The sequence below is a fragment of the Dendropsophus ebraccatus genome, chromosome 9, assembly GCF_027789765.1.
Source record: "Dendropsophus ebraccatus isolate aDenEbr1 chromosome 9, aDenEbr1.pat, whole genome shotgun sequence".
Taxonomy (NCBI): domain Eukaryota; kingdom Metazoa; phylum Chordata; class Amphibia; order Anura; family Hylidae; genus Dendropsophus; species Dendropsophus ebraccatus.
In genome coordinates this window covers 71966953-71982610 of record NC_091462.1, presented here as the reverse complement: position 1 = coordinate 71982610, position 15658 = coordinate 71966953, and the positions used below count along the sequence as shown (strand labels likewise).

The following is a 15658-nucleotide window of genomic DNA, read 5'->3' as shown; positions in this document are numbered from 1 at the left end:
GTATAATTAGATCACCTGTGAAATACTAAGGAAATCCTCAAAACATGACCTGTTGGTGAGGCCTGAGGACTGGAATTGAGAAGCACTGAGCTAAAGAAAACCATACCTATTCAGAGAGGGCTGGCCTATCACATGTATTGCTCATGCCCCAGTCCAAAGTTCCACATTACTTTCTTCTACAAATACTTGTGACTTGCATAGATTACTCCTAGATGAGAAGACAGCTGCGTTCTGGATACAGTAACACTACAAGGTAAGCTTTAGGGTGAATTCATTAAGGGAAAGCTTTCCTGTAAAATTTCTGTGACTAAAAATTCAGTTGGAGAAGATCAGTTTTAGGGTATAAACACACACACCGTATACGCAGCGTATTTACTGCTGCGATAACGCAGCAAATACACAACAAATCAGCAACAAGTACGCAGCAGATTAGATCTAAATAACTGAACACAGCATCAAATCTGCTGCGTATATGGCGTGTGTGTTTGTACCCTAAGTTTGCAGCCTGTCCATCTTCCCAATACATTCCAAAATTGCATAGTTCCAGATAGATACCTGATGTCTAGTGACCATGTGAATCCTTCTCCTCCCCAACACATGTTTCACGTTAGCTTGATGGCCCTGTGATGTTGGGGAGGAGAAGGATCCACATGGTCACTAGACATCAGGTATCTATCTTGCACTATGCAATTTTGGAATGTATTGGAAAGCTGGACATGTACTATAGTATAGAGGCATGTATTAACCGTCTATGTACTGTCATCTGAATATAATGAGGACTGCGTACGGGTTTTATTGACACATACTATTGAATTTTCTTATTATGCTATAGACTTCCCGGATATTATATTCTGATACTGGTGTTTCGGGTGATATATCTAGGTTTTTTTCTGCAATCTGTGATTTGAAGTTGTTTTTAATTTATCTTATTACATTTATCTTATTACATTTTGGTATTTCAATAAAGTATATTGTGCTTAAATTATTGGTGTATACCATTTTTTGAGGAGCTATTTGTTGTGTAGGAGGTATACTGTATATTGTATAGGTAGCCATTTACATATATTTTGGTTTTATATTTGAGTTATATATATCATTTCTTATGGTAGATTGTTTTCTATCTGTCTGAGACTTTTGTCTTGGACAGATTGATAGATCAGGGCAGCTGTGTGAAAAAGTAGGTATACCCTTTCTGTTTTCAGAGAGTAAATAGCAGCCAGGTGCTGCTAATCAAATGTCCTTTATTGGCAAATTATCAGGCATGGGCGGACACAATGCCAAGGTGGAAAGATATTAGAAATGACCTTGGAGAAGCAGTTGGCCTACATTTCTTACAAATACCCCAATTTGAAGTAAACTGCCCCTATACAACAGTGTGCCAACTCCCTGTGGTTCCCTATAGCAGGGGAACCACAATGTCCCCTAGATGCAATGGCTCTAATAAAAATGGCTCTAAATAAATAAAAATTATACATTATATACAGTGGTACCTTGGTACCAGAAGGCAGTTTGAGAACCGAGCAGTGTCTTCCCATAGGAAATAATGTAAATGTGTTTAATTGGTTCCAGCACCCACCAATAATTACCTACAGTATCCATATAGTACATTGAGAAGTGCCCGGTATAATCTCTACAGTACATTACAGAGCAGCACTATATACTGTACAGTACATTATACACAAGAAACATTCAACAAAACCAGCAATTATAGTACAGTAGTCACCAACTCCTCGCTCATCCTTTACTGTAAAGAGCCCCTCCCATCCCAGCACTGTAACAGATGGGAGATGGTGGTGCACTGACTCTACTACTACTACTGTACTGTATATGCACTCCAGCAGTCTTATCTTATACAGTACAGTATGGGAGATGGTGGTGCACTGACTGTACTTCTACTGTACCGTATATGCAATCCAGCTGTCTTATACACGACTGTACTGTATGTGAAGCTTCACCAGTGCTAAACTCACCAGGTACAACCCACCATCCACGCTCGAAAAAACACTCAGATACCGAGTACTTCAAGTCTGGGGGCCCGAAAAGTTTGAGAACCAAAGCACTTTCCTTGAAAATACAGTTTAAGTTCCAAGCAGTTTAAGAACCGAGGCACCAATATATGTGTATGTATATAATATAATCTATCCCTTACGTCCTAAGCAGCAGCACATAACGGGGAAGATTCTATTTTCCTGCAATGATAGGACAGATGGTAACAAACAATAAAAAGTTAATTGCCCCGCCTATAAGGCCCTAAGCTGACCCAGCCTACTTGTGTTTTTTTTCTGTCCTTCTGTGGGACAGGTGGTAGGAGGAGAGCGGGGAGCAGGCCTATGTGTGTTTCTCTGCTCTCCTTCCAATAATTCTTCTTTTCCACGTGGTCGTGTGGAGAGGGAGAGTTTTTTTTTGTATATGTATTTTGTTTCTACCCTGTTCTGTTGTGTACAGAGCAAAGATTTTATTTTTTTTATGGAAGCAGCCGCCATCTCAGTGATCGCTCATCTTCTATGCTCTGGTCAGTAAGTATTATGGCGCCATCCGCTGCCGGGCTGCACGTGGCTGCTAACCATGACGCTGCTCAGACAGGATGCTGCTTCCTGGTGTCTGTCCTCACTCTTCAGAGAGGTAAGTCATACTGCCTTTTTTGTGAGGATTTGTATGGTGCCTGTGCAGGCTCTCTCTGCCTGGAAGCCTGACCTGTATTGCAGGAGGCCTGTGTGCAGGCTAATGGATATAAAGTTCATGAGATTTATAATAGTTTATAATTTTATTTTTATTTTTTTGCCTGTATGAGCTCTGTGAGACAGTTCCGCTATGTGATCATGCGGTATGGGTCCTGCTATGTAATAATACAGTAAAAACTATGGATCTGCTATATGTGAATGCTGCCTTAGATAAGAGCTGTTAGTTGTGTGGTCACTGAGCTGTTTGTGCACCTGGTTGCTGATTTCTTGCACTAGTTGCTGGTTGTGTATTGATTGCACCTGGTATCTTTCTTACACTGGCACTACTTTTTCTTTGTGCATTGTGTGTACACAACCCTAGATTTGCTAGGTGTGTATTGGTGACACCTGATGCGTGATTCATTACACCTGAGTGTGATTCCTGGCTCTAGTACTGCGATTGAAGGATGCAGTGAAGCTGTGAGACTGCAGTGTGGGCAAGCCCAGAGTTGCTAGGATTGATTCCTTGCTCCAGTTCTGCTGTGGATGCATTGTGTGAACACAAGCCTAGAGTTGCTGTTATTGCACCTGGCCTCTGATTCCTTGCTCTAGCACTGCTCTGGAAAGATGCATTGTGTGAACACAAGCCTAGAGTTGCTATTTATTGCACCTGATGTCTGATTCCTTGCTCTAGCTCTGCTGTGGAAAGATGCATTGTGTGAACACAAACCTAAAGTTGCTATTTTGTTTATTACACCTGATGTTTCATTCAGTACTGCTATTGAATGAGGCAGTAAAGTTATGAAATTGCGTTGTGTGAACACAACCCTAGGATTGCTAGTGGTGTATTGATTGCACCTTAATGTCATCTATAGCTCTGCTTTTTGTTTGATGCAGTGCAGTTATGAGACTGCATTGTATGAACACAACCCTAAAGTTCCTGGTTGTGTATTGAGTGCATCTGGGGTCTTTTCTAGCACGGTTACTGATATTTTAATGTTGCATTGAAGCTATGAAACAGCATTGTGTGTACACACGCCTAGAGTTGCTACATGTATAGTACTGCTATTTTTAAAATAGTAAAACGAAGATATTGCAGGGTATGATCACAACTTTAGTTTCTAGTTGACAACCTGGTGGCTGTCTTACATTAGTTCTGCTATTGAAACAATGATCCATTGAAACAATGAGGCTGCATTGTGTGAACACAGCCTTAGAATTGCTAGTTGTGTATCAGCTGCTCTGAGGTATCTGGTTTTCTTGTACTACAGAGCAGTCTGTTGCCTCTTTACCTGGCACAGGTTTATTATCATTTTATCTCAATTAATGCAGAAATCTAATGTCCAAGGTTTCAGGGTGAGGAAACCTTTGGGAAAGCTCAGTCACTTATGTATGTGTGTCCTGCAAGATTCCACATCCAGATGGCAGTGGAATTTATTTTTGTTTGTAGATTGTATTTTCATTGTAACTCATTACAGAAGATGCTATGTCTTAAGCAGATGGTGCTTGCTTCTAAGTATGCGTGTAACCCCACATTTGGCTTCCCGATCTGTGGCCCCTCCACGCTTGCAGAGGAGCATTAGACTTTGCCAGAGATGGATGTTCTTTCTAATAATACTCTATGTACCATGAGAATCCACCTAAATGGATTGGGGACACTGAGGAAGGACTCTTCCTTACAGAAAGGTACAATCTCTGCCCCAGTTTGAAAAGGAGAAGGAAATCCTCCCTTGTTCCCCATTCTATAGAAGTTTCCAGCATTGAAGGTACTGGAAGAAATGATGGATCAGTCACTAAAAGGGATCATCCATCTCAGAGGTCTTGTGGATGGGGACAAAGAAGCTTGTGACTAAAGCTTCTCTGGCAGCAACCGTGGGTTTACCTTATGATGCCATATTCTCAACAATTTCCGATCCAAAGAAAGTAAGTTGTTGGTGAACGTCCATAGATCTACAGTTCTAAGCAAAGAAGGTTCCATATGGAGAACATATGCTCTGTGCTCCCCCTCCCTAAAGGAGACTAACCATGCTAGTTGTGAGAGACTCGTATCTACATGTACCTGGCTACAGAGAAGACTGCATATTACTTTGCATCTTTCTGAAATCGCCTCCGCTCCCTTTACATTCACTAAGGTTACCTGCCGGGCCTGGGATGACATATATCCTAAGATAAGAAGGTAAGTAGGTGGGACACTCTTCTATGTTATGTCAGCTGTAGTCACCATCTGGAGAGAATCCAAGATCACCATTGTCTCCTTCCGGCACGAGTGATTGTTAATTGTCAAAAACTTACAGTACTATATTTTCACCTACCCGTAACCATTCCTGGGTCAGGATTCCTAGAACTCCCCAATTGGTGTCCCTTCACCCAATGATGTGAAGGTCTCATGACGTCTTCAAGCAACAAATTGAATAGGCAGGTTGGCATATGTATCCCCTTGCAGCAGATGCTGTCAGTATGGGACCAAAGAATAAACAGCCTACATTGGGTTATGGTTTATACCCACAGATACAAGGGCCTCAACATTTTCTTCAGTCAGTGGCAGACCAATCTCTCCCTCAAAGTGGGTGGAGGCAACCACCGATCCATCTAAGAAAGGGTGATACAGGCGAAGAAGACTTTGTTCCTAACAGAAGTGGCTGTCATCCAACATGTGAGAGATGAGTGCGGTAAGTGAGCTCCAGTCCACTTCAGCACATCAATCTATGGGGAAGCTATCGGAGTAAGCTCAAGAATGCATCTACTGTGGTGCATATCGATCTTCAGAGCTGCATGTGATCCGTAGCATTACTGTTAAAAGCAGAAGCTGTTTTTGCATGGACCAAGAGATCTATCCAGCAACAAGGCAAGTCACAATACCTTAATTTAAAAGGCTAAAGCCATGATATTACCCTGACAGAAGAATGGTCTCAGGACCAGGAGATGTTCTAGTGAATCGCCAGATATTACAGCTACCCATTGGTCCCATGGCCATTTCGGCTAAAACCAGGATGCATGGTTTTAACTCCTAAAAACTACTGTGGACAACAATAAGTAGAAGTCTTATAAAAAGACAATGCAGGATCAATCTCATTAATCCTGAGAGCCACAGATTGGCCCAAGAGGTCATTGTGGTAATTGTTGTCCTCTCCTGATGAATATGTCCAAAGGGACATTTTGGAGACTTCCCCAGATTCCTCACCTACTGCCCCATGAGGACGGATTATGTCTGGCAAATCACAAGATATTATGGCGACCCTTACGTGGACCTAATGGCCATTTCGGATAACGCCAGAATACGTGGTTTTTACTCCCTAAAACTGCTAGGGACGACAACCCGTAGTAGTCTTGTAAGGACAAGACTGAATCATGCCTCATTACTTCTAATAGCTCAAGAAGGCATGGTTGTTCTCTCCTGATGCATGTGTCCAAAAGGACATTTTGGAGACTTCCCCAGAATCCTCACTTACTGTCACAGAAGGACAGATTGTGTCTGGACCACCTATGATTGACGGCCTGAAGATTGACAGGCCTGATGAGCTGAGGCTTTTTAGAATTGGTGGTAAACATGATTCTGCTATTAAGAGCAGAACCCACAAAGAGAACATCCCTGAGGGTTAAGGACATTGTCTATCCTGGTGTGAAGAATTGGACTTCTCCCATATCACTGTCTATAAAGGCGATCCTTCGATTTCTCCAGGATGGGTTTGAGAATGGGCTGAAGCTGCGACCGTCAAAGTACATGTCTCTGCTCTTTATGCTCTTCCAGACAGCTGACTGTCCCATAAATTCCTAATACAGAGATTTATTAAAGCTACGCAAAGGATTAAAGCAACTGTAATGGATTCAACTCCCAGGTGGGATCCGGGACTCGTCCTTCATCACCTTGCATGGCTCCGTTTTGAGTTATCTTTATTTGAGTTAAAATACCTGACCCTCAAGGTATGCTTCCTAGTAGCTATTACATCTGCTAAACGCAGGAGTATGTTCAGACATTAGGAGCCACTGAACCATATCTTGTTATCCTTCAGGACTTTGTCTTTTACCCTTAAGGTTCCTTCCTTATCCATCATTACTCAGCAGATTGAGTTACCTGTTTTTGCCTAAATTCCTCCAATGAGGAAGCATTCCAACGGCACTCTCTGGTTGTGGGCGGAGCTTTGAGAGTTTATTTAGTGAGAACCAGAGAAGTCAGAAGATTTTATCTGTATCTTTTTCAGAAAGGAACAAGGATTGGAAGTCCTCAAAAGCCACTTTATCCAGATGGATACGGTAGACTCTGTGTGTTACCAAGAGGTGAGAGTCCAAGTACCTGAATCCATTAAGGCCCTTACCAGAAGGGCAATGTCTACATCCTGGGTGGAGGAGATGTGCATTCTCATTGATCAGTTATGCAGAACTGCATTGTGGTTTTCTTATACTTTTGGACATTAGAACCTCTGGGCAACCAATCTTGGTAAACCTGTTCTCATGTTGTATGACCTGTTCTCATGCTGTATGACCTGTTCTCATGCTGTATGATTCTCCCACCCTTTATGTGATCTTGCTATATCCCCATTATGTGCTGCTGCTTAGGACGTAAGGGAAAGTGGAATTTTATACTCACCGTAAATTCTCTTTCCTGTAGTCCGAAGCAGCAGCACAAACTAACCCTCCCTATAAAAGTTTATGCATCATACCTTGAGTGTTTTGGGTCATGTTTTCCTAGATCGTTAGAAGTACATAAGGAGGCTGGGTCAGTATAGGGCCTTATAGGCGGGGCAATTAACTCTTTATTGCTTGTTACCATCTGTCCTATCACTGCAGGAAGATAGAATCTTCCCCGTTATGTGCTGCTGCTTCGGACTACAGGAAAGAGAATTTACGGTGAGTATAAAATTCCACTATATATAATTTAGCATAACATGTTGGCTTTTAGGGAGGGGAGATAGGGAGGGAAGTCATTTTCACAATAGATACAAATATACTACAATAGATACAAATATACTACAATTCATCTTCAGTCTTAGTTCTCCACATTTTTAAAACCCAGAAGTTAGAGTCAAATGCAAGTGGAATTTGGCCTTTTACATACAATTTTATATAATAATTTACAGCATTTACCTTAGGACAGAAAAAGTTTACTCAGCAACTCACATTGATGGCTCCAATAGGAAAGAGATGTTGTGCCATAGGTGGGGGGAGGTGTAACATTCTGTTAATTTCTGGTAAAATAAGTTAGTTTGTAGTTGTCTTTAAAAAGGATCTATAGTCACCCCAACCATATTGGGGAAGGCCAGTAAAGGACCTCTCTGCCTGTCATTCATCCTGTCTGAGCGCGCTGACAGGCAGAGCGCGGGGACTAGACACGGGCGGAGAGCCGCCCAGATAACTACTTCCCTGCCGCTGTCTGTCAGGCCTGTATTGCCTGAAGTCCTTGGGACCCTAGCTACACCCCTGCCATTGTGGGTACATCACATTATGCTGTGAAACTATTCCTTAAACTTCCACAAAAATTATTTTTCCCTTTCGCCCTATGACGGCACCCCTGGAGAGGACCACCTCCTACTCCCATTGGACAGGAAACAGGACACTGGACCTTAAAAGAATCGCCTCCTCTCACCAACACCAGTTACTGTTTCCTGTCCTGCGGGAGCAGGACGTGGAGGAGTCTCTCCTCCAGGAAGGACCTTCACAGGGCTGGGGATCACCGGTGCAGTGAAGACTCACCGACTCCCAGGCAGCTTCTCTGCCCAACACTGGACTCCAGCTCCGGCACCTCCAGAGGAACGGGTCCCCGCGCGTCCTCCTGGCCCCTCCGGCATCCCCTAGGTAGGTGCTGTCTGCTGGGAGCGCGCGCGCTAGCGGGTGGGACGCATGACGTCACAACGCGGCGTCCTGCGCCGCCGGAAGTGGGCGCGCTGACGCCTGGGGGATTCCGTCCGGATGGGGGAGGTCTTGTGGGCCTTGATCGACAGCCTCCGGGCCTGGAGGCCTGTCAGGAGTTTGACTGCAGCGCCGCGGTGGGGGGGGGGGGGGGCGGAGCCAGCCGGTCCTGAGGCGTGTTCTGGTGCCAAAATTTAAACCAGCAACACTGGAGACTCAGAGTGCCTTGCACTTCTGTGACAGTCTCTGGTTGTTGCTTTGTTTGCTGCCGTTTTCTGTTACTGAGATTACAGGCGGTGGGACCATATTACCTACTATCCTGGGTCAGATGGAGTCCCAAGGCGCTGATGCTACCCAAGCCTCTTCTGCGGATAATCCAGCGGAGGAATCCACTAGGAAGGAACGTTCTAAAGTTAAAGAATGCCCTATCTGCAAAAAGAGACTTAGCAGCTCCTATAATAAAGTTCTTTGTGGGGGCTGCATGAACCGTGTTTTGGAAGACCAGGGACCCTCTTTTATGAGGAATATGAGGGATATGGTTAGGCATGAAATTAGGGCCTTCCTTCCCGCCCGCCTCCTTCTGATACGACGGCTACTGCTGAGGCTTCCCCAGCACCCCTTGCTGACACCCAACCTTTGGAGGTCGCAGGGCCTAGCCAGTCTGTTGCTCTTCCTCCACCAATTGAGGAAGATCAGGAGCTTATGTCTTTGGAAGATCATAGTGAACTGACTTATGAGGCGGAGGAAGCTTTCGAGGAAGATTCCCCTACTCCCCCCTTTCCAGCGGAGTACATAGACTCTTTAATAAAAGCAGTCCGCTCAACTATGGAGATCGATGATAGATAGAAGGACTGGAAAGGGGATGTAACTTCTAAAGCTAAATTATATGGCATTCCCTGCGAGGGGAAGTTTCTCTTTGGGTCCGCACTCGACAACGTGCTGGAGAAAGCTTCCGACAGGAAGAAGGGGTTTCCCATCATCCCTCAGCAATCCAGTAGACCTGCCAGGGGAAGAGGTAGGAAGCCCAGGGGTGGGGGTTCCTCCACTAGGAAAGATTGGAGGCCTGCCAAGAAAAGTAAAGGGTTTCTTTTCCCCTCTTCTGATAGCAAGAAGCCAGCGCAATGACATGAGGTCCCTGTGGGAGGGCGGTTGTCTTATGTTTCACAATGGTACCATCTCTGCCAGTGCATATGTGTTGGACATAATAAAAGTTGGCCTAAAAATCTTTCTCTTCCTCCCCAGGGGAAAGGTTCGTCTGTACCGATTTATCCTCAGACCCACACAAACACTCTGCTCTTGTAGCGGAAGTATATTCCCTATTGCAGAAGAGAGTTCTTATCCCAGTGCCAGAAGCTCAAAAGAAGGTGGGATTCTACTCCACCTTATTCCTGGTTCAAAAACCAAATGGATCTTACAGAAACATTATTAACCTCAAACCTCTGAACAGGGCCCTCACCTATGAGAGGTTCAGAATGGAATCCATCTCCTCTGCTATTCTGAACCTCTCAGAATTTTGTTTCATGGCCACCGATGCATCCAGATCATCAGAGATTTCTGAAAGTCGCGGTCAACATGGGTGAGGAGATTAAACATTTTCAGTTCACGGCTATGCCCTTTGAAATCTCCCAGGCCCCGAGAGTATTCACTAAAGTAATGGCAGAGGTTATGGCCCATGTTAGGAAAAGGAACATTATAATCATTCCTTATTTAGATGATTTCCTGATTGTTAATAATTCTCAATCTGCATTACTATCAGATATTGATTTTGTTCAGTCAGTTTTCTCCTCACTATGCTGGGAAGTTAATGAGGATAAATCAAATAAGATTCCAACTCAATGTTGTAAATTCCTGGGGATCTGTTTAAACTCTTGTTTACAAAAATCCTTCCTCCCAGATAACAAGGTTTCATTAGTACAGACTAAAGTCAGAGAATTTAGGTCCCATCCCCTAAGCTCTTTTAGATAAGCCATGTCCCTGCTGGGGTTATTTACATCCTGCATTCCAGCGGTTCCCTGGGCACAATATCATACTGGAGTGCTTCAATCTCAGATTTTAGCTGAATGGGATGGATTGCCTGATTCCCTAGATTCCCCTTTCATTTTATCTCCACAGACTGTAAGATCCCTGTTCTGGTGGGAACAGCAAGAAAATCTTTGCAGAGGGCTCCCCTGGAACATCCAGGAAGTGGTAACGATCACAACAGATGCCAGCCCATCAGGTTGGGGGGCTCATTCGGAGTCCCTACTCCTACAGGGAAGATGGAGTGCGGAAGAGGCAAGACAGTCCCAAAATGTAAGAGAACTGAAAGGCGTTTTTCTATCTTTGACGCAGGCACTTCCAGAACTACAGGGAAAAAAATTTAAGAGTTCTGTCCGACAATGCAGCAGTCGTGGTCTACATCAACCATCAAGGAGGAACAAGATCTCCAGACCTGATGAGAATAACTCACTACATCTTCAGGTTAGCAGAACCCCACTTCCTCTCCTTGACAGCCTTACATCTGAGAGGAGTAGACAACATGACAGCAGACTATCTCAGTCGACACAGACTCAATCAGGGGGAATGGGAATTATCCCAGGAGGTGTTCGAGCAAATTTGCAGACTCTGGGGAATTCCGAAGATGGACTTATTCGCTACACGGGCCAACAGAAAAGCTCAGAAATTCTACTCCCTTCGCCCGAAAGACAGACCTGTAGCGGTGGACACCCTGGCACAGTATTGGGGGGAGGGCCTGTTATATCTCTTTCCTCCGATCAGACTTCTCCCCAGAGTCATTCGCAAGATCAGACAAGACAAAGCAGATACCATTCTAATTGCACCCTTTTGGCCCAGAAGGGTGTGGTTCAGTTGGTTAAGGAAAATGTCGATAGCCGACCCATGGGTGCTACCGGAGAGACTGGATCTCCTATGCCAGGGCCCAGTTTACCATCCCACAGTTCAGAATCTACATCTGACAGCCTGGCGTGTGAGAGGCAGCTCTTGATTGATAGAGGTCTGTCCCCCCAGGTGATATCTACATTGCTGGCAAGCCGTAAGAGGGTAACATCCATGATTTACCTCAGGACCTGGAAATCATTTTGTGCATTTGTGAACCATCCTATTAGTGTACTGCCCCCCCCCCCCCCCCCGACATTCCTCTGATTCTGGACTATTTACAGGAGGGCCTAAAGAAGAAGTTGAGACCTAGTACCATCAAAGTCCCAAGTGTCAGCACTTAGTGCTCTATTTGATTACAGACTGGCAGAGCATCCTTGAATTAAGAGGTTCACAAAGGCCGCAGTTAGACTTAATCCTACCTCTAAGTCCAAACTACCACCATGGGATCTGAACATTGTTCTTTCAGCATTAACACTTGCCCCATTCGAACCCATGTCTGATTTACCAATTAAATTACTATCTTGGAAACTAGCTTTTCTATTAGCCATTACATCAGCTAGAAGAGTTAGCGAAATTAGAGCTTTTTCCATTATCTCTCCCTACATGATCATCAGAGATGATAGAATTATTCTGTCACCCGATCCTGCTTTTCTCTCTAAGGTTGTTTCCAATTTTCATAGAACCCAAGAGGTAGTTCTTCCCTCCTTCTGTAACAATACCACTAACGAGAGAGAGTCAGCCTTCCACACTCTAGATGTGAGACGCATCATTCTACACTACCTTGATGTTACTAGAGATTGGAGACAGAGTAACAATCTCCTCATTTCCTTTCAGGGAAAAAATAGGGGAAAAGCAGCTACATCACAAACTATCTCTAGATGGGTCAGACAGACTATTGGAGAATGTTATAAGTCTAGTGGGAAAGATGTTCCGGTGGGCTTTGGGGCACATTCAACTAGGGCAGTGGCCACTTCATGGGCAGAGAGGGCTTCTGTCCCCTTAGAACAGATTTGCAGAACAGCTACATGGAGCACCCCACACACTTTCTTCAAACACTATAGACTACAACTGTCCTCTACAGAAGATCTTACATTTGGACGTAGGGTTCTTCAGGCAGTAGTCCACCCCTAGGCGGGGAAAAAGATTCCTAGTCTACTCTCCAGGGGTGCCGTCATAGGGCGAAAGGGAAAACCTAAATTACTAACCGGGTAATTTCTTTTCTTCGAGCCCATGACTGCACCCCGCCTAATACCCACCCTGTTAAGTACCATGTTTTGTCTTAAAAAAAAAAAAAGAAAATTTATAATAAAATTTTATTTATTTATTTATTTATTTATATATATATATATACACACACACGCAAAAATTTATTCTATGTTGTGTTTATTAACCTTCGCTCCTAGGAACCTTGCTAAGAAACTGGTGTTGGTGAGAGGAGGCGATTCTTTTAAGGTCCAGTGTCCTGTTTCCTGTCCAATGGGAGTAGGAGGTGGTCCTCTCCAGGGGTGCCGTCATGGGCTTAAAGAAAAGAAATTACCCGGTTAGTAATTTATGTTTTCTCTACATGTGAATAGGGTTTTGAAACATCATCCACCTGTGTTGTACTGTAAATTGCTGTAGATATTTAGTGTACACTATAAATCCCCAACAATCCCACCATATTTGAACATGGGCTAATATCAGTTTTTCTAGCGCCAAACTCCAAAGCACCACTTACTAATAATGCTGAGCCTGCCTCTAATAACTAGCGGAGGGTTTAGATCATGTGGTAGACCGACATTCACTTTTAGAATGATTTCCCAACACTGTCAACCACATGTCCACCGTTCTTAACCAATAGCTGCGCAGTGTTGTGATAGTCCTGCAGTCTTTTGAATCTTTTGTGTAGGAAATGGGGTATGTGTTTAGAGTGCGGTGGTAAGCCCTGACCTTCAAGTTTACTTTAATTGTTTTTGCCAAAGCTTAGTGTCACTGTCATTAAAAAATTTTTTGCAGAAATCAAAAAGTCCAGGCGATTTTTAAGAAACTTTGTAATTGGGTTTATTAGGCAAATATGCCATTATCTGCATTCAAAAAGCCTTTCCCCAGGTCCCCACTTCCCTCCTCTCTCATTCACTGCTCATTATCAGGAAATCTCGACTCTTTTACGTCAGTCGGGCCCTGTCTGTTCTATGAAGAGGAGAGGGAGAGGAGGAAGGAGGGAGATTAGCAGCAGAGAACAAATGATTACACAGCAGGAAGCTGTGTGAAGCTGGTATTCACAGGTCAGAGAGGTCAGTGCTGACCTCAGATGAGATAGCTTCGTGATGTAGCTGTAAATTAACTCTTTGTTGTCCTGTATTGGTGCCTCATCTCCCTCAACCCCTCCCCTCTCCATAGACAATCATGAAGACAGGGGTGAGAGCTTCAAACTGCTTTTTCATAATAAAAATGCATTTTTCAGGTAATAAACCCAATTACAACGTTTCTTAAAATCGCCTGTACTATTGATTTCTGAAAATAAAATGACAGTGACACTTTCATGGCTAAAGTATTCATGTAAATAAGTATTCCATAAAAACACAAGTCACAGTTCCTACATTTATCAGATGGTAAATTATATCTTACATACACAGATTTATCAGACCTCTCTCTTTTCCTATTTATTACTACAGGTTGTTGCGTAACTGATTCCCAAATGGCTACGCGACTGTTTGAGGGTAAAGAGCATGCATCTTATTATCAGAAATACAGATTTGGTCCGCCACAAGAGATACAAGACATTATCCTGAGCTATCTTCAAGAAAAAGTAAGAATTTTTCAATAAAGATTCTTATTTGCTGTATTGAAAGTAGAAACTGATGGGAGATTATATGATCTTAAAATGATTCTCAGGTGTATATGACTGTAAGGCTAGTTTCATACAGCTATAATTCAGAAGCATTTTAGCATCAGTATGATGACCCTAACACCCATATCCCTCCAGCTCTTCTGTACATAGATCACCAAAAGCCCCAGTGGGATCTACAGTCAGTCCAATACTACAAGGGCCCCAGTGCTGAAGTTGTAACAAGATTGCTAAAATGTACTGCTATCTGAAATGCTAATATGTAATTTACATATGCTGTATATACTATACTATACATTTTTCCCCTGCTGGAAGTGCATAGAGAAAATATGAAACAGGATCAGAACTACATTGAGTTTTGTCTGTTTAACTCCCTAGATGCTGTGGTTAATAATGGCCCTGGTGCATATTAGGTTAGATAAAGGGGAGAGGCCCCTATGACAACTGATCACCGCAACCACCCTACAATATAATCACAGGTTGCCACTGGGTTGTCATGTATTATGCAGGGATAAAAGTAATACATTTAATATTTTGATAATATCAAATATCTATAATTAAATGATTCATTGCTAATTGTTAAAATAAAAATGAGGCCTTTAAAGAATGCAGTGGCAGAGGTGCCCCTGTCTGTTGATGGTTTCCAGGCGACAACATAACAAAAATTTGGAACATAAGTAACAACTGCAAACATTGTATGATGGTCATAGGCAGGTGTTCGATTTCATAATTTTACTTAAACTTGTGGGACTTAAAGTGTCATTTAAATTTCTACAGAAATCAATAGTACAGGCGATTTTAAGAAACTTTGTAATTGGGTTTATTATATGGGAAAAGTCTTTGAATACAGAAAATGCCATATTTGCCTAATAAACCCAATTACAAAGTTTCTTAATCGCATGGATTATTGATTTCTGCCAAAAAAAAAAAAAAAAAAAAATACAACAGTGACACTTTAACCCGAAAAGAAAGGCAGCCCGATAGATCAATGGATAGATCTGAAAACATCAAAGTTTGTGAAGTCTTTGGTTGCCTGTGCTCCGAAAAGCTTTTTGCCCTGTGTTTGTCTCATCAGTGCTGTATCATCTGTGCAAATCCAAGGCCTTGTGTAGATTTGTATCTCCTTCCGCAGATATAAAAATTAGAGATGAATGAAGCAGGCTATGTCTAGCTTGCTGCTATCTGCCCGTTCTGCAGAGAAGGTGGAAACAGCCCAAGGACTGCCTGGAAAACATTGATCGAGCCCTGGAAAACATAGATTCAGCCTGTGACTGTAGCCATGTTTTCCAGGCGGTCCTACGTCTGTCTCCACCTTCTCCACGGAGCGGGCAGACAGCGGGGTTTAAAAGCGAATTGTTCTGCTTCGTAAGAAGCTAAAGGAAGCCTGCTTCACTCATCTCTAATCATATCCTAACTGCACTTAGGATATGGACACTGATACAGATTCAGG

At 43.2% G+C, this 15658-nt stretch overlaps 1 protein-coding gene across 4 annotated transcripts in view; it reads left to right on the top strand.

The window, feature by feature from the left end:
• LOC138801112 (putative methyltransferase DDB_G0268948) overlaps positions 1-15658 on the top strand; it is a 36150-nt gene that overhangs the window by 747 nt on the left and 19745 nt on the right. Inside the window, exons 1-4 of one of the 4 annotated variants that reach the window (XM_069983600.1) lie at positions 202-253; positions 10836-10964; positions 12785-12921; positions 14036-14169. In XM_069983600.1, the coding sequence (XP_069839701.1) occupies positions 213-253; positions 10836-10964; positions 12785-12921; positions 14036-14169 (441 nt within the window). In that variant the 5' untranslated portion in view covers positions 202-212. Of the gene's footprint in view, positions 1-201; positions 254-10616; positions 10797-10835; positions 10965-12784; positions 12922-14035; positions 14170-15658 lie in introns of those variants that run through there. The other 3 variants (XM_069983602.1, XM_069983601.1, XM_069983603.1) reach the window with 3 other exon arrangements.